Here is an 18864-nt window from a genome sequence, read left to right as displayed (position 1 = left end):
ATTGAAAATTACACGATAGATTTACATTTTATAACAAAAATAAATGCCGTCTAGGTTCATATTAAAAAGTGAATAGGGGCAAAAAGGTAAAAAAGAGACGTTTTCATTATTTCATGATACAACTCTATTCTGCCATTTTGGTGGAATAGGGTTACATCATGTAGGCCCGCTTATGCTCCTAGACAAGTATAATTTGCCGATTATTGTTGTTTGGCAGCAAAGCACGGAATAAGGATCTTATTCTGCCCTTATTCCGTAAGTTATACCCCAGCCGAACGCTGCCCTAGTTTCTATTATAGACAAACATCATTGGCGGACCACTATCAATAATGAACAGCTAGATAACAGTTTTAGTTATTTATATCTTACATCGAGTTCGATCAAGCTAGACAAAAGCAAGCAGCTCTTAGCTCACCTTGAATTATTTAGCAATCACTCCGGCAGCTCAAGCCAATTCAGTTTAGTAATCGATTTGAGCCTTTATCAAGCTTGATAACAGCTTGCTCATTTCACAACCAGCGGATGCCGCAGCTCAGTTGTTGGAGTTATGGCCTGCAGACTGACAAAGTACAAGACAGCCATCTTAAGTGCAGTACTAGATGCTGCAAGTTCCTGAATATTCTCATAATTCTACCTGAAAAGAATCCCTGGACCTTCTCCCACTCCTATAAAAGACCTCCGACAGGCAGGCGAAAAAATAATCAATAGCATAACGAGATCTATAAATTAACAAATAGAGCTCAATTACAGTAACTGTAAGAACAAACAATCTCTACATCTACATCTGCAAGTATTAATAAATGTACATACTACTACATTGCACAACCAATACCAACATGCACTGAACATAGACAAACTTGAAAGAGAGGATAATTCGTGCTACCATGTCGATAACAGTACTTTCATTATGAAAAGAATGATTGCATTTGCTTCTATTTGAACACAAGCAGCCAGGTTCAACTCAGAAAGAGTGCACTCTTTTGTACAATTCAAGATACAAATTCATCAAAACTACTGAAAGCATATAGCTGCCTATGTCTCAATCGCCTTGCCATATTTCCCCAACCTTAAAAACAGCAATTTTAAGCAATCAGCATGCGTCCACAGCAACACAAGCACATTAAGCTTATAGTCTAACACAAGCAGTTGCATATTGCTGGCATCTTATGAAAAACAAAGACTTCCATCTTAAAAAAACAAAGTGCAGCAGTGTACAACCCACGAAAACATTCCAAACCTAGAGTTTGATTAAATTATGATTTAGATTTGCATACAAACAACATTAGTTTAAATTTGGATTAGTTGTGATTTATAAATTCATATAATGCTGATGGTAACTTGAAAGTATTCTGATTTGAATCAACACAACATCCAAATGACACCCAAAACCAGTTTAACTAGAAACCTTGAGAACAAAATTTTAACAGATTTGAGAAACTTACAGATCATGAATCCAACCAACTGAGATATCCATTTTATAATGTTAAATGCATAGGTAAGAAACCATCAAATTTGATTATTTGTTTTTAACGTTCTAAAATAATAAAACCATAATGTGTTGTACAAAATCTGGGTTCTAATGGCACACTCTTAGTAGTAAAATTTGAGGCAAATCTAGCACGAATTACTTATCTGGTCATAAAATTGTCCATTCCATCCCTCGAGCAAAAATAAAAAAATTCAAAAACATTTAATTTACAACTTTAGGCATTTTACGCATTGAAAATCTTGCAAGTAATATGAATTCTAATAAACATAAGCCACTATTACTACGAGGATAAATGGACAAAAAAGGATTTACCGACTACATACAAGGCTGAGAAAAGGTTTAAAACTTGTATTTAATACCTAAACATAAATAACTTTATTAAAAAAAGCATAGTGGCAATTTCGTACGTTAATGTAGGTCATCACATAAATAACATTAGGATGACATCCTCGTCCTGCTAACACAGGGGGAAAACGAAGTAAAAGGATTTATTGGAAGGATAAATAAGTACGTAGAACACAGGCACCTTCGGTCCCAACCATCATTAGAGAAAGCCATGAAAATTTGTTACTCCAGTGATCTAAAATTAAAATAAAAAACATTAATGTGACAATTGATTATTTCCTCAAAAAAAATGCAACAATTGACTGTTTGATAATACGACAGAGATCAAGCATAAAGCCAACTTCAGATGCGACTCACATTTATGCTTCACTCAACAAAATATCCATCGCTTACAACTTATTCAGTCGCTCAAATCTGCAAAAATTATTACTATACCTAATGATATCGTTAAACTATTCACATATATCCAATGATTGGAGATGAAATAATCCGCTGCCCAACAGCAAATTGTACAAGCAGTTCCATACAAGGTCACACAGTTCTGTTTGTGTGGAGATTTCTTCAAAAGATTTTAATCAACATATTTCAAAATATCATTGAATCAAAAGAACAAATTATTGACATGGGGAGCTAAGGGCCTTTCTAGCAAAATTTAGACAGAGAATATAGGGGTTCTTTTCTCCTAAATAAAGAATATATCAATCTGATCCAAGGAAGATTCTGGTAGAAAGTTACTGTTGGTCTGAGAATGTACACAGGTACTCCCTGAACAAGCATTTTGTTTTCTTTGATTCTTTTCAAGTACTTTTTCCTCTTCTATCTTGTGTTCTCCCTGGTTTTTCCATCACCATATCGTCTTTATAAAAAACTTTATCATCTCTTCCTGTCTTTCCAATATGAATGCATATTACTGCTTGTGAAATCTTAAAAAATGTTGTTCAGTGTAACCAGGCAGAACGAAGTTTGTTGAAGCTTTGTCTGAAGACTGACAGCAAGAAGAACCCAACAAAAAATATTCATACTCCCCACCTTACGTTAGCATAACGATTTAATATTTAACAAATTCCCTGCCACATAAAATAGGCATGCATCAATTAATAGGGTGTATGATAAACTTAGAAGATGAAAACACAAGAAGGAAAAAAAAATCATACAGTTCCACTTTCCATACCTATTTTTGAAAGAGGTTAGAAACAGAAGCTTCATGTCAGAGAACCTACAAACTAAATGTCTTTATGCACACCAAGTGCTCAGTACCAGTCTGCCTCACGCAACATCACATATGTTCTGATCCTGGATATAAACAAAAGCCAATAGAATAACCTACAAAGAGAAAATAAAAAAGTTAAATGCAAACTAATTAGCATCACTCATAGCAGTTGGCTCCCGAATCAAAAGCAGTTTCTTCAACATTGTTATACCTTAAGATAGGAAAAAGAATGACCCACAAATTGTGAAAACATTACATACCATGACATGCAACGTAAGTTTGCACTCAGTGTCATGGCATTTTAAACAAGGTGATATTGGGCACTTCAAACTAAACTGAGCTTGATAGAAAATAATTCATGCTTGCACCACTTCCCACCATCTTTCCACTGTCAAATAAAATTTGAATCCACGGACAAAGCAAGCAAAACAACCCATGTCCATAGCATGATTTCCATCTCGTTGCTGAGGGAGACTAGCAAGAAATGCATTACACCTGCCACCGCTCTATAAATGATGGGGCAAGGGGCAAAAAATTAAGCCCTTTTCCGTGCCTAAAAGATGAAAGGCTGCAAAGAATACTTTGCAAAGACTACACTGATCTTTGTGTACACATTTTACAGGATGCAAGACTGAGAAGTCCAATCCATTTTGAAAGAAAGAGCATGCTACTGTAGAAACTGAGATGAAAACTAATCCAGCATTTTCACCACATTGTAATCAGCATAGCAGAGGATGAAGCAGAGGAACATGATCTACTGTTTCTTTTCACATGGACAATGTCTCCTCTATCTTTGAACACCTAGCGACCAATAGACTCCATTGAAAGCCGTACAAGTCGCAGTAGTCCTTCTACATTATGAAAGTTAAAATCGAGAACTTTTCTCACAGATGACACGCCATCAGCCCTCTCCTTTTCCAGGCTGACACTGGCAGCTGCAATAGCAATCTGCGATTTCCTAGTCGCTTCAAATGCACAATTTAGATCATTTGTCTGCAGTCAAAGTTATTTAGGACACCTTTAGATATCATGCTAAAGCCATCAACAACTAAAGATACATATTATCCACATCTTATGTCTGAGAAAACTGCAGAACACATGCCCATATCATATGCATTAATACTAACAAAAAGTCTAACCATGCTATATCGATCCACTTTCAGTTAAGCCAATTTAGGCAGTATACTTCCTGTTGATTTCATGAAACCCTAAATTTAGATTTTTCTTCATGAATACACAAAAGACACCATGCATATACATAGACATATCCAATGAAGCATGAAAATGGATATAGACAAGGATATGGAAACGGTAAGATACGGATATCGGCAATTTGGCAAATCCAAAAAAAAGAGAGGATACAATACAGCCGAGATATGGTACTAAATAAATATACAACTTCTACATATATGTAAAAAAATCATTTATAAAGCACAATAAGTTATCGTGGTAGCATAACCCATCCTTGATACAATAACATCAAAATCCACAAACTCAGCCATTTAGTCATCACACATATCCATAGAATGCAATCCATAAGACATACGTAACAAAAGCATTGCAAGCTCTAAAGTTAACCATCCATCATTAAGAAATAAGAATTCACAAAAACAACAATAAAGAAAGGAAGGAAGAAAGAAAGAAAACGCCCTCCCTTTTCCCTGGAGGTATCGATATACACATGTCAGATAAAGAGACAGCATGCAATTCAAAGTATCATTGCATCCTAACATACATCAAAGCCATAAGGTCTCATCCGACTTACTCCAGCAAGTCAGACCATCAAATATGAATCAACGCATTGTGCAAAGATACATGTACTCACAGCAAAACATACGGCTAATTTCTGGAAAATATATAGCTCGAAGTTAATAAGTTCATGTTATCAGGTGGCTATGGTTGATTGTATGTGTGCACTGCTGTTGTTGCTGCTGTCATTTTTTCTTTTCTTTCGTCTGTGTTTTTCTTTCCAAGTGGGAAAGGTAGTGGCAGGGCTAATATGACATATTAATATATTGCCTAATAACAGTTATTTATCCCAAGGAGATATGGCTATATCCCATCCATCAAACCTTGAGTAGCAACACTTACATAGCTGAGCAACCGCATGACATGGGGATGATTGCGAGCAGATACAACATGGGTGCCAGCAACGTGAGGAGAATTGACACCCCTGGCTGATGTAGCCTTACTTAATGTACCCTGATTGTTTAGATTATCAACATCTGAAGAAGAAGAGGATGGCGACTCCCCTATGACCAAAAATGGACAATTGTCAACATCCTGGCATGACTCTTCGTTAACATAGCATATAACACAAATAACAAGCACAAATGGAAGTAACGTTCAACGATGATTGAATGGAACTACAGCAAAAGAAGGAACACTGAAACAGTCATTAAGTACCACCAATACTATGTCTAAGAGGGAGGGAAAATTGCAGATTCATACAAGCACCAGTGTGAAAATATGCATGAATATTTTTGATAGTCAAATGCTTTTTAGAAAAAGAGGATTGAAACAATCAACCAAAAAAATAAGAAGAATATCCTCTTCTTAAAAACTGAATCTTTGGCAAATTGATGGGTTTTTTTTGTCCATTACATTGAAAGGAACTATACATTGGCTAGGACTAAGCCTGTCAAATTCATTATGTATTCCATGAAATCAGTAAAAACCAATAGCCCAAAACCCTTCTTGGAGCAAGTTTCTGCACCCATTTAAACTGAAAGCAGCTTTCACCTGCATTTAAATTACATTAGGATGTCCTGATTTACAAATGCCTGGACTAGTATCTTAGCGAATAACTATTTAAAAATACAAATAAACATAATCCACTGGCCAATAATACCATGAAAACATTCTGGCAGTTCCCCAGGAAGGGCCAATAGATTATGATTCTAATCATGAAAGTAGTATGATCATTCCTCAAGGTTAACAAAAATTCTAAGTATGGGCAATTGGGCATCTGTTGACAGAAGTCACAGAACTTCACAAATGAGCTCTCTCCCAGTAGATCAAATACATCTTACATTTTCCACTTTTAGTTCAACAGATGAGATCCTTGTACCAATCTGCTCATTCACTGTACTTTCTAAACACAACTCCTATAGAGCTCCAGTAAATGGTTTGTCAAAAGTTTTAACTGGAATTATCAGTACTTAAGTCTATAGTTTAAGCAACAACTAATATTAACTCTATGTATTGTGAAGTAAGACTTAGGACCAGTACATATTTAAGCCTTCAAACAAAAATTCCAACCTGGCTGAAGAATCTGAAGAGCTGTTTGCAACTCCTGTTGATCTTTGCTTGCACTGGGATATTTGTAGTACGCAGACTTCAAATAGGCCACTTCTACACACTTGTATGCTAAAGCAGCAGCTGCCATTTCTTTGCATCTCTCATATTCATGTGCACAAAATCTGTAAAAAACAACTAAGCATCAGCCAAACAAAATGACATATTGAAGTACACTTTTGAGTTTTTCTATTCACATGAAGTTTAAATTTCCGCAGAAAAGTATACAGATTATGGTTGTCCAGTTCTTGAACTTGAATAGTATAGTCCAATTTCAATTTCAATAGAGACATGAGGTCGAATATCATGAAGCCACAGGTGCTTTATGATTTCCTAAGTTAAATTCCCCACCAATATTTCAAAACCTGGCTGAGTTGGCTACTTCAACCACCTGGACCATCACCCAAAGGACAAAATGGGTTGGTTTACTAGAAAACCTGTATATTAGAACACTACAAGAACTGCTTTTTCAATCACCAACCCAAGCAGTCCAACCATGCAAACCACCCAGGCCGGATGGCTGAACCCCATGCAGGTATAGTGACAAAGACTCATGGAGACAAGCTATCTAGAAAAGAAGGAAATGGCTTATTTCTCTGATGCCCTTTTCCCCATTCCCAGTTATAGCATTTCTTCTCATCCCACTCTAGAGCACATCCCCCACTCTAGGTTTTCAGATGTCCCAGTTACAGGTTTCAAGTGGACTATCTTTCACCTTGACGCTGATTATGACACTAAGAGTTGCTTCTGAAATCGATGATAGAAGCTCCTAGACAATCATGGTAAATTTGAGGTGTCTCTACCAGATCTCAAACAGCTTTAGATGATGAATGGTGGTGGACAGCACAAGTTTAGAATCAGGGGTGACATTTGATCCCTATCCAATTATTCCTCTTCCAACTGGCTCACAATGCAGGGAACATCCCCAGTTCAAATTTCACTGGAAGAGATTAGGAACTAGCTGGCTAGGGGATACCCCTTCTCCTTTCTTCCTCAAGCGAACAGAGGACTGGGCTCTCTTCTGGATTGAGGCAAGTTGAGACGAGTGCCAGATAAAGGGCTCTCTACTTGAGACAGGGAGTGACAAAGAACTAGGCTTAAGAAGAGGATAATAATGGTCCAAATGTAGATTGCAATTGACCCACAACGGAACCAATGACCCATGACCTGGCAACCAAGTGGTTCAGTCTAGAGCACAGGTTTAAAACATGCACTAGGATATATCTTTTTATGAACATTCTCAATATCAGAAAAAATATAGAAATATTGCAAATTATCAAACCCAGTCTTCCCCTCCATCCCAACCCATGATCTGTCTCATACTCTTTATCTTCATCAACTACAGCTGTTGGCTTCAATCACAAAAGGGCCAACTTCTCTTTGTATCAGCAGGGAGATTATGATGTTAGATATCGCTAAACCAATTGTAAAAACAACAATTGGCTCTCATGGTTCACATTTTCATCTCAAAAGTTATTGGTGCCAATCAAATTGAAAAAGAGAGAGAAACACACACACAGAGAGAGAGAGAGAGAGAGAAAGATGATGTCACAAACATATGAACCTATGGTGCTCATAAGATTTGATCTCTTTTATTTGCAACATGCACATAAAAGGCTAGGCAGGTAATGATGGTTCTTCTGTAACAAGAGCCAAAAAAATGTAAAATTCAAGAACATATCATGCTTCACATTCTTGTTGACAAAAACCATATGTTCACAACCAACACCGAGATTTCTATATTGGGCACTTCAAGTCTATCAATACAGTAATTTTCAAGCACTCCTCGACTATATCATTTTTTTAAAAAAATCATTAATTGCCAATAGTATGTATTAAGGGCTACATCCTATGCCATTTCAAGCTTTTCCAAATCTTCTCACGACATCCATCCGTGTCATCTCCAATCTTCCCTTCCCAAATATTTCAATGCAAATTCAGATATCTTTTCTAACCAAGCTTCCTTAGATCTTCATGGCATCCCCTTCTTTCCTCCTTTTATATCTGCATCACTTAGCCCAAAACTGGTGCAAATCCTTTCGTCCCCAAATGTACTCACTCCTCACCCCAACATTTCTAGACTTTCAGAATACATCCAAAATTCTCATATTTGCAACACTCATCTTGCATGCTTGAAGCTCTGGACCCCTTTTACTACTGACACATGACCTACACAGTTTTCCTAGCCCTATTGTCATTTTATTGAAAAGAGAGAGAGAAGGAGAACAAAGAAAGGGACAGAAAAGGAGGGTATCAGAGGCTGGCGGAGGCCAGCGACCTGAGCAGAGGAGGTGGAGGAGGGCTCCGTGCCGGGTCCCCTGTTTCAAACGAAACAGGGTCCAGCCGCTTTTTTATTTTTGCGAATTTTAAGTAAAGTCGGCAGATCGCTTGCCGACTTCACTTAAAGATCAAAAAATTAACAGCTTGCCGGCCTCCACCGACCCTCCGACGGCCAGCCTCCACCTTTCTCTCTCTTCCTTCCTCTCCCTCTCCCTCCCTCCCCCGCTTGCTCTCTCTTTCCTCTCTTTCCTTCTCCTTCTCCCCCTTCGGTGACGGGTTTCATTTCCGCTGCCAAACCATTCCGGTCTGCCGCTGGGACGGCTCGGTACGACCGGAACCGCCCGGTTTGGGATGGTTCTGCCGACCTTAGTCTCACCATATCCAAATCAAAGATTAATCCCTATCCCTCCATTTAGGTGGTTCATCAGTTGTTTGGCTTTCGCAGAGGTAATAGACACAAACATTGTGTTTTGTTTCATACCTTTCCTTATAACGAAAGGATGACTAATGTCATAACAAGAATAAGTAACTAGTACTTAGTGTGGAAGTTGACACACCAGAAACAAAGAAATTTCTATGTGAATATCCAATGAAAAGGCACCCCCCACCTCTCCTTTTTAGGCAATGAAAGGCAATACACATTTTCAAGGATATCCAAAATACGAAGTTGCACCTCCAAATCAAGACTCTTAAATATACAAATATATATATATATATACGACCAATTTCTTGCTCCCAAACATTTGACACATCATGGATTAACATTTCAACAACAAAGAATGTCGAGAAAATAATCAAATGTCTCCCAACTTGTCCACACATCGACAAATATGGCACACATGTGGCACTAGTAAGGCCTACCTTGTCAAACCCTGACTATGTCATGCAAATATTATTGTTCACCTTGACCAACTATTATAGCATAGCAAATGCTTCATGATACAGTGGGTTGGAGAGGAATAATAGAGCATTGAAGGATCAACACAAGCAGCAGCTTCTGTCATAGATGGGTATCGATCACATATAATTAATGAATAATCATTGATGGAATCCAGTGGTCTTGTCTTTCTTCGTTTCATGTTAACAAATATCTAACAATGCTTCTAGTTTAGCTTTCTAGTTGAAGCCAGAAAATCCTCGAAGTAAAGAATTTTCCTTCTTAATGAGACTATAAATTTCATTTTTTTTTCAAGAAAAGGATAGAAGAATGCATCATACTATAAAATCCCATCTTGTCTAACTGATCATAATGGTGAACAATGTCTTCACGATTAAGTCATGACAATGACACATTCAAAATCAGAGCTTCTTCATATTTCATGCATGCATAAACTGATCCTCATGACGCATAACCATCCCTGTCATTGCCTTTAAGCACTAGTGTAGCAAAATTAGTGAGGTCTTCCAAAAGTCCTTGCTAAATGAGCAATCATGTTAAATATTAAATTCATTTGGGATGTTGAAACATCAAATTTGGGTTCAGTACTATCTATGAAATGATTATGCACAAATATTTATTCTTTTCGAGGGTTCAAAAGTTACAAGTCAAGGATATCAATTCTTTGTGCATGAGATTTATAGATGCTCTATCAGAAGAAAAAATGAAGATCCAACCATATAAGTTCCAAGTGCAACCACAGAGGTAGACTAACTAATGTAACGTAACTGCCACTCAAATATGTTGATTTGCCAGCAATGAAAAAGAAGCACCTTCTGCAAAAGGAGAGCAGACTGGAAAGACCAACATATGTAGAAAAAGGCATGGCATGGTTAACATAAAGTACGGTACCATAAAGTTAAAACAGCTCACAGGAGGCGCAGCTAGCAAAATCACAGAGTACACTGCAGGCTTATGGCTAGAGTCAAGAAGAAACACGCTGGCATGCAGTACTCAAATTTTCTATTCTGATAGGTCAAGGAGAAACAATTTGATATGGGCTTTACAATAATGAAGTCACTTTGTTAATTGCCTGATAACAAAATAATGTAACCTCAAAAGTGATTTATCATAATATTTTAACTTACTTGCAGAGTTTTGCCGTTTCAAAATACATCTGCATTGAATGGGATGTGTCCCCTTGTTTTGCACTATCAAAACTGAGAGGCTCCATAAGAGAGGCATAATGTAAGAACTTCAAGGCAGCCTGAAAGTATAGGCCTGTGCTTTCAAGTTCTAGTCCCTCGCTCTGCAAAATGAAACATTTATTAGAACACCTATAAAACAATAACGAGATCAGTGAACTTCAAAGATGAGCAAATTAAGTGAAATGATTATGTTAACCTTTAAACGATTAGCTGTATGCTTTAAATCTCTTGCTTCTTTCATGACAATATTTGCAGTACAATGGCTATCCTTTCGAATTGGACTTGAAGTGTCAGGATCATTTGGGGCGGCTTGCCTCAAACTATTGTGGTGCACCCCATTCTGGATGTCAGGCTGTCTAGACTGTTTGCCTGCCTTTGAAGCACCAGTATTTCCTGCATCCTTGAAGGGTAATTCTGACCTGCTTCCCTTGACAGGTGAAGAGTTTTGAGGGCTCCGACTGTGTGTTTCTTGTTTATCTCCAGAAGACAAAATTGAATGCGCTTTCCCTGTTTTGGCCAGCAGTTCCCCTTGATCAATTAGATTAGAGATGATGTGATTTGATGACTTTTCATCATTGTAAGAAGATGCCAGTTGTAGGTCATCCTGTATATTGGACTTAGCTCCTAAAACTGCAACTCTTGAGTCAAGATCTTTGTGCTGATTATAAAGCATGGAAGGACCATGAGTATCCAAATTGTCTTGTACTCCATTATCTCTCTTACCAGAAGAACATCTTGTGGCAGAGTCTTTCTTCCCTGAGAAATCTTTCTCATCCTTCTCCAGAAAATTGTAATTTCCATCCCTCAAATCTTCAAGGTAAGTAGAACGCTGATGTGAATCAAGGTCAACCATCTGTTGGCAGCCGCTGCCACTCTTCATAGAATACAAATCCTTGTTTCCACTAGATGAACCAGAACTTTTAAGCTTACCATTGTCCAAGTTTGATTTAGAGCTCCTGTATCTCTCATTCAACCATGAAGAAGAGCTCTTACCAGACTTCTGTCGACCAGAACCATTTACCTGGTGGTGTTTATTCAGCTTTTCTAAATCTTGATTATGGTCTGTATGCCGATGTCCGTGAGGATATTCACTGTGCCGATCCATAAAATTCCTAGTAGCACTCACCACATTAATCTCTTCAAATTCGGTGGGTGAGAGACCATCATGGCTAACTCTTTTCAAATGCATCCCAACTTCAGCTTTTCCACCAGGTAATTTATTTGCTTCTCTATCCTGATGATAAAATGAACCTCTCACAGGATTTAAAACTCCAGAATCCGCTGCCCTATGATTTTCAATATGTCGTTGTTCAGCAGAACAAGCTGTCTCCTTCCTACGTTTTCCAGAACAGTTGCTTCCACCATCAGCTTCACTATCTGAACATATTTTGGGGCTCCCCAGGATGGAGGAACCAACATTTAAAGCATCATCCTTTACCACTGAGTTTGTTTTGTTAAAAAGCTTTTCAGTATTTAAAAACCTTAATGGAGATGAAGAAACTGACTCTACAGGAGAGCCTTTTGTTTCCTGAAAGTTGGCTTTACTTTTGTGGGAGCTTGAAACCTTTGAAGAACTTGAAGTAGCTGCTGTACAAGCCTGTGCATAAGCGATGTCCCTCTTCAAGGGATCAATTAAGTCCAACACCTGTCTAGATGTTGCATTCCCTTGACACAGCCCCAACTGATGTACTTTTCCAACGGCATATCTGCCCTCCTCATCCATTCCATCAGATAGATGCTCTCTGCTAGCAGGCAAGACAATTCTTGTTGAGGAACATTTTTTGTCTATCCTGCCTGTACTGGACTCCTTTCCCTCAGACTTTGAAACCCTAGCCTTCTTTAACTTTAACATCTCGGTTTCACTTAATACTTCGTTAACAGTAGCCTGGGCCTCCTGATTGTGCTGATCATCCTGCCACTCCTTCAGTTTTTTCTTCTTAGCAGCAAGGTCCAGTTTCTTTGATTTTTCCACATCTGATGCACTGAATTGTTCTTTAATATCCCCATTTGGAAGAAATTGAACTTCATCATTCAACCTCTTCAATGAAGAAGACAAACTGCCTTTGGACTTACACTTCAAGTCCTTAGAAAAAGAAACATCACCATGTTTCTGAAGATCATTAACCACGTTAGTTGACAGATCATTAACCATGCAAGTACCTGCTTTTCCAGCTATATCATGGTCAGGATAACAATCTTTGACAGGATACTGTGAACCTTCTTTCTTGATTTTCTTTAGTGCTCCAAAATCATTTTGATCAACCACTCTCTTGCTCTTTGGTTTCGAATATTTCTCGCTTCTTTCAATAAAATCACCTGTAGTAAAGTATGCGAAACAATAAATTACCATTATAGAAAAAAGTTTGCATATTACAAAAAATGAGCATTGGCACGATTAATGGTTGCCTGGCAGGTCAATTGCACCTAGAAGGCATAAAAGAAGAAAACCTTAAATAATACAGGACAGTACCTCCATTTGAATAGCAGCCAAGATTTTTGTGCTTCTCCTTTTGTTTCTTTTTTTGCTTCTCTGCAGTGAAGTCATTTGATTTGCTTGCATGGCTGAGGCCAGCTTTGTCTGACAAGTTTGTTTCACAAGGATACTGGTTAACATCATTCAGACTTCCACTTTTGTTCAAGGCCTGTCGCTTCCTTTTTCCAGGATCTGAAAACTGAGTTGAACAATTGAGCACATTAGACGCATCCTTGGGGCCAGTCTTTCTCTTCCCAATAGCAGGCACAGTTTGCATATTATGTTCGAGTTTTTGATTGAGATGCAGAGAATTGTTTGAAGTAATGCTCGATGCAGCAACATTATGATGACCCTCCAAACTAGCACCACTCTCAGGGACCGGAATCAGGTAGAGTGCATTTAGAGCTTTTGTTGTTTCCTCTTCACTGAATTTGCAGCTATTCATGCCAGGCCTACATGAGAGTTTCAGATGGTGAACAATCAAAGAACAACATAAATCTAGATGCATGAACACAAAAACACCGTATGTTAGTTGCGATACTTCAGCAAAAAGAACATTGAAAAAGTAACAACATATTAGAATATAATAGTAACTACTTATATAAATTTGTGCATAACAAAACTAGAAAAGGGTATACAGCAGAGATGGCCAAACAAAATTAAGTTGAAAGTGTATTCAGACAAAAAAACTTACAGCCAACTGAGCAGGCTACATTGCCAGTTCTTGGGGAGGTGATCAGGATTGGCCCCGTAGGGTAAGAGGCGCCATTGCTGACATATATCGCAACATACCCAATTTTCCTCTATAACAACAGGAGCATGGGTGGCAGCAGCTGCACCTGAAGCTGGGGCATTGCCCATCAAAGGCATAGTTGCGGACTCATTAACAGAACCATCAGAGATTGGAAGGTTATCAACCTTTTTATCACCTGGCCTCCCCTTTGATGTTCCTATAGATATAAAGGGCTCCTTCTCATGTTCATAGTTCAGAACCTTTAGCTTATCTTTGTAATGAAAATCTGGCAAACCAGTTCCACTCTCAAGCTGTTCTTGATTTACATCATAACCTGTGGCATCATCACGAGATTCTGTAAAGGAGTTCTTACTCAAATCTGTACAAGATTTCAAAACTTTGGACTTCTTTTCAGAATGGTTAACTTTTGTATGAGAGTTTTTCTTATTTTCTCTTAAAGATGCAGAAGATTGACCACTCAGATTGTCCTTTGATAACTCCACAAGTGGTGCTGCATCAGTTTGGCTTCCCTTCAGCTTTCTTTTGCCCTCAAATAACTGGCCCTTTCCTTGGAATATCTTTTCTCCTTCTTGTTCACATGAAGTAACTGTCTGAGAAGAAATCTGTTTAATGTGATTTACCGGTCCAGCCATGTGCTCCTTCCTCCCCTTAAATATATTAGAAATGGCATTAACTAGATCATAACTTTTCTCAAGTTTGCTTCTGTTTTCCCTTTGCAAATCAAATGAAGTGCCCTTATGGCTATTTGTGTTTCGTTCTTCCAAGTCCTTCTCTGCCATAATTGTTTTTGAGTTAAGTTTCCCTTTTGAACATGTTGTTTCATTTCCTAAATTGCCAACTCCATTATTTTCCATGCTTTCCATTGACTCCATTTGTTTATCCCTAACTAAATCAGGTGAGGGTATTCTCTCCTTCATTGTTATCTTCTTTGGTTCCTTTGAGTGATCCAACATCCCAGTGACACCTTTCACTGAATCCCTAACTATCAGCCTTTCTGTTTTTCTATCAGCATCCTTCAAAGCAGATAGCGTTGGTATATCCAATGCATCAGAAATGAGCTCCTGTCCTGCTGGGGTTTCAATGTCAATTTCCCTATTCAAAATTGCTCTCATGTCATCTTTGTGTTTTAAATTCTTTATGTCCGTGGACTTCCCTCTCTTTTCGCTTAACCTCATTTTCTTTTCATTGTAACATTTGACATCTTTCACAGGCAGTGTCAAATCACCTAAGACCGCACACTTATCAGGAATGCCCTTGTACAGCATGCCTGTTTTATTTTTAATGAAGGCACTTTCTTTCTCTGTCAACTGAAATAGACTAACTTGAAGAGGTGAAAGCAAAATAACCCCAGGAACTGGAGAGCATGTCATCATCTGCTCCATCACATTTATGAACACAAGAATCATTAGCTGATGCAAACTCTATGGTCCTGCCATCTTTAATGGAAGATAAGTTAGTAGCAAATTTACCTGGAGAATGGCCCTGGGAGATTCATCAGGCATGTGATGAAATTGAAGGGAAAGCCCTCCATTCCAATCAGGGCTGTCCTCCAGTGATGAAGATGGAGACATGTCGAGGCCCAGACCGCTGTAGATAGCAGCATTATTTCTTGCCAATATGTTATCAGGCCCAACTTTAATGCGGACCTTTAGTGTTTTCCGGTCACTGCCGTTAACTGGTTTATTCAAGGAATCATGCTGGGGAATAGGCTCCTCATTATTGTGTGTACTCGTACCCATGTCCTTTTTGCTTGAGTTGTCCAATGGTGGTGCCGAGGTAGTGTTATTTTTGGAGTGTGATGACCCCATCTGGATGGAAGGATTCTTACATGTACCCTGTAGAGATACATAGTCATAATTGTCAAGTAAAAGCTAGCCTCCTGAACTATCATTTATTTCTTCTTCCTATAGGAACCTAAACTGGCACAAAAAAATAGTATATGTCGATTATAAAAATGTACCTCAAATGAAGGAGCATAGGGAGATCTAGCGGCATTGTGGTTTGGTGCCCTTGGTGGACTTTTAGATTGAGACAGAATGGATGGAGAATGCTGGTAAGTAGGTAAAAAAGATCCATATCCCCCAAACTTTGCACCTGTTATTGAATCAATTTTTCAGACCCTCATCTATAGCTACAATTACCATAATCTGGAAAACTCATACCATACTGGAGGCTAACTAATCCGCTTACCCAAGTTTTCTGCAGACACTCCACCTTCAAAGTCTTTTTGGAAATGCCCCAATACATTTTGAAGTTTTTCATCCTGGTAGGAAATGAAAGCCAGCTCTGTAAAGAACAAAACAAATGCATATAGAAAAGAAGCATGCCACCACATTCTAAATCATGAGTGCTCTGCATGCTTAAATTCAACTCAACAAGCAAAAGTTATAAATTTAGAGATACTTGACTAGGCAGGTTTTTCAGCCTAAATTAAGTGTTTGCCAGAACACACAAAAGTTACAGTTTCCCCTTTAAGGCTTTAGGCCAAGAGATATAATTCTACCCTTTACTGCAACTGTGAAGTATTAGCAATTCTTCAAAGTGTCAGCTGAACTTAACGAGTCCTGAAGACAAATTCTGACTGTAATTTCTGTTATTAGAATGATGTAAAATCCTTCTCAAAAAGTTATGAGCCCGTTAAGATCAAAGGAAAAGTGACATTCAATGGAATTTGGCACAGATCAAACATTATTTAATCTAGACATCTCCTACTATAGAGCAATGTTCCAATTCCACTGATTCCCAGAATTATGCCCAAGAGAACCACATGAGCAACAAATTTTGCCAACTCAAATTGCAACGGAGACGAAAGATATATAGAAACTGGAAAGGTCCAACTTCTCATACAAACCTCATGGCATATCTCATCAAGCCATGAAATTATCAATCCTAATGAAACGAAAGATCCAAACTTTCTCCTTAAAACAAAATAAAGTACGACCGAGAGACCAAACAAAGGCCTTACGATGTACGAGAGGGCGATGTCGGGGTCGATGCAGGAGTCGTCCTCCTCCTCCTGCTCGGAGCATGCCTCTCCTTCTTCGAGCTCGTTTTCCCCCATCCCCCAAAACCCTAACCATACCTCCTTCCTCCCTTCATCCCTCCCCCTCACCGACGGCATCCAATGCCCCCTAACAACCCCCCTCCCCACTCTCCGCACCCCGCCCCACCGCCCAACACGAGACACCCGGCACAAATCCCTCTCCTCCCACCGCCTCCCAGAAGCCCGCGGCCGGATTCCAGAATCCAAACTCTAGAATCACTCCCTGATCGGGGCAAGCCCGGCGGGCCGCATCAATCCCTCCCCCCGCCCCAAAAATCCGGCGGCGATCGACGCCGGGAGGCGCGAAGACGGCGATCGCGGGATCTCCGAGATCGATTTCCAGGGATGCAAGAGACGACGGCGAGATCGCGACCGCGAGGAGAGAAGGGTTTTTCTTCCTATAGTTTTCTATCTTCGCGTTCCAGAGAGGGAGAGAAAGAGAGAGGCGCCCTCTTCCCTTCTCCGGTGAGGAGAGAAGAAATTAACAAGAAAAACAATTTCTTTCTTTCTTTCTTTTTCTTTTATTGCATGGTAACGTCACCGGGGGCCGCAAGGTCTAATTATTAGATGGACCGGTCCAAAAAAGTTTCTCGCCGCATTACTCACTTGCATTTAAACAATTTAAGATCAAATGAGGTGTGCCTGTTATCCGCCGTACATATATGCATCGAGATTTGGATTGGTCCCTCAACCTGGTTAATATAATATTTTTTTCATTTTTTTTGGTGCAGCATAATAATTTTTCGACGGACTCCTTAGTTAATGATTGATTAGGTAATTTTCACAACTCCCTTATTTTTAGTTTTTTTATTTTGGATCCCGCTAACCATCCCCACTGGGGCGATAATTAAGCAATATTAATTAGCCTCTAACTATCTTCACTATATTTTTAATGTAATATATCCTCCCAATATTATATTAAATAGAGAGATAAAATAAAAATAATAATTATAAAAGTAACTAATTATTAAAAGAGAATAAAAAATATTTCTACTTTTTTCCATTTCCTACTCTGCCTATTAAGAGAGAATAAAAATGAAATGGCAAGGTTCGGTGCATACCACCATGACTGCTTTTGTGCCTGCTCTACGGCGATATAATGCTATTTTAGTCATTTTTAATTAACAAATGGAGATACATCATTATAGCCAACAAACACTGTACTAATAAGGAAAGAAGGATCAGGGGCAACTATGTGTAATATAATTTGAATCTCACTGATCATTTCGGATTAAGAGATAATAATTAATTTTCAACCATTTTTATTATATTTTCTTCCAACTGCTTTTTAGAAGCAATTAATATTTTTAAAATAAGTTAGAAGTAATTAATATTTTTGAAATAAGATATTTTTTGAAAGTAATTAATATTTTTTTAATTAAATTAATTTTTTTAAAGTAATTAATATTTCTTAACCACCGCCCTCGGGCGATAGTTATCATATGCCTTTTATTTTTTTGTTCCATCTCTTGTCGATGACTTCTGACGCTGGTCTGGATCGCCGGTTTGACAGCACTTGGTTTTGCCTCAGGTGGGAGTCATCTTAAAAGGGAATCGGGGTGTGACACGTCAGCGTGCAAGTCTCTTGATGGAATTTGTTGGGTTATCAGTCTACATTGGCGGGCCGGGGGCAGCGCCGCGTAAAATAGTTGGCGCCCAAATCTCCTCCGTGCAAAGAGCAAAGCCGGAGGCACGGGAGACTTGATTGCCACGGAGGAACGATGTATCTTTGACATGACAGCCATAAAAGCAAAGCGAAATAATCCTGGAAGAAGACTATGCTATGGTAACCTTGGATTTGGAATGCTGAGCAATATATCGACAGCCATCTACTTCTTATAATATATAACGGATAGTGAAAAATTATAACTTTTTTTAAATTGTTTAT

At 38.6% G+C, this 18864-nt stretch overlaps 1 protein-coding gene across 5 annotated transcripts; it reads right to left on the bottom strand.

Annotated features, from left to right (window-relative positions):
- Positions 1–2165: 2165 nt before the first annotated feature.
- Positions 2166–17509, bottom strand: LOC103707292 (cysteine-tryptophan domain-containing zinc finger protein 7-like). 5 transcript variants are annotated; one of them, XM_008791724.6, is made up of 13 exons: positions 16899–17509; positions 16124–16196; positions 15894–16027; positions 15403–15768; positions 13874–15306; positions 13177–13631; positions 10903–13022; positions 10647–10807; positions 6306–6466; positions 5136–5296; positions 3256–4037; positions 3006–3157; positions 2166–2901 (listed from the first exon to the last, which is right to left on the bottom strand). In XM_008791724.6, exons 1-11 carry the CDS (start codon positions 17052–17054, stop codon positions 3846–3848), a joined length of 5412 nt encoding a protein of 1803 aa, XP_008789946.2. In that variant the 5' UTR covers positions 17055–17509; the 3' UTR covers positions 2166–2901; positions 3006–3157; positions 3256–3845. The 5 variants fall into 5 exon arrangements, with proteins under 5 accessions (XP_008789946.2, XP_008789945.2, XP_088570088.2 ...); XM_008791723.6 differs by having other exon boundaries at positions 3305–4037; XM_088713962.2 differs by having other exon boundaries at positions 16124–16219; positions 16899–17471.
- Positions 17510–18864: the final 1355 nt, after the last annotated feature.

This window comes from Phoenix dactylifera, chromosome 17 (genome assembly GCF_051530095.1).
Source record: "Phoenix dactylifera cultivar Ajwa chromosome 17, Ajwa_hap1_PhDact_Kaust_v1.1, whole genome shotgun sequence".
NCBI lineage: Eukaryota > Viridiplantae > Streptophyta > Magnoliopsida > Arecales > Arecaceae > Phoenix > Phoenix dactylifera.
The sequence above is the reverse complement of the archived record's forward strand: the minus strand, read 5'-3'. Positions and strand labels throughout refer to the sequence as shown.

What these genes read in the sequence shown, in the direction of transcription:
- LOC103707292 (XM_008791724.6), bottom strand. Translation starts at nt 17,054, where the DNA reads ATGCCGTCGGTGAGGGGGAGGGATGAAGGGAGGAAGGAGGTATGGTTA. An exon ending in AGTGTCTGCAGAAAACTTGG is followed by an intron (nt 16,028 to 16,123) that starts GTAAGCGGATTA and finishes ATTCAATAACAG; the next exon opens with GTGCAAAGTTTGGGGGATAT. An exon ending in CTCCCAGGGCCATTCTCCAG is followed by an intron (nt 15,307 to 15,402) that starts GTAAATTTGCTA and finishes GTGATGGAGCAG; the next exon opens with ATGATGACATGCTCTCCAGT.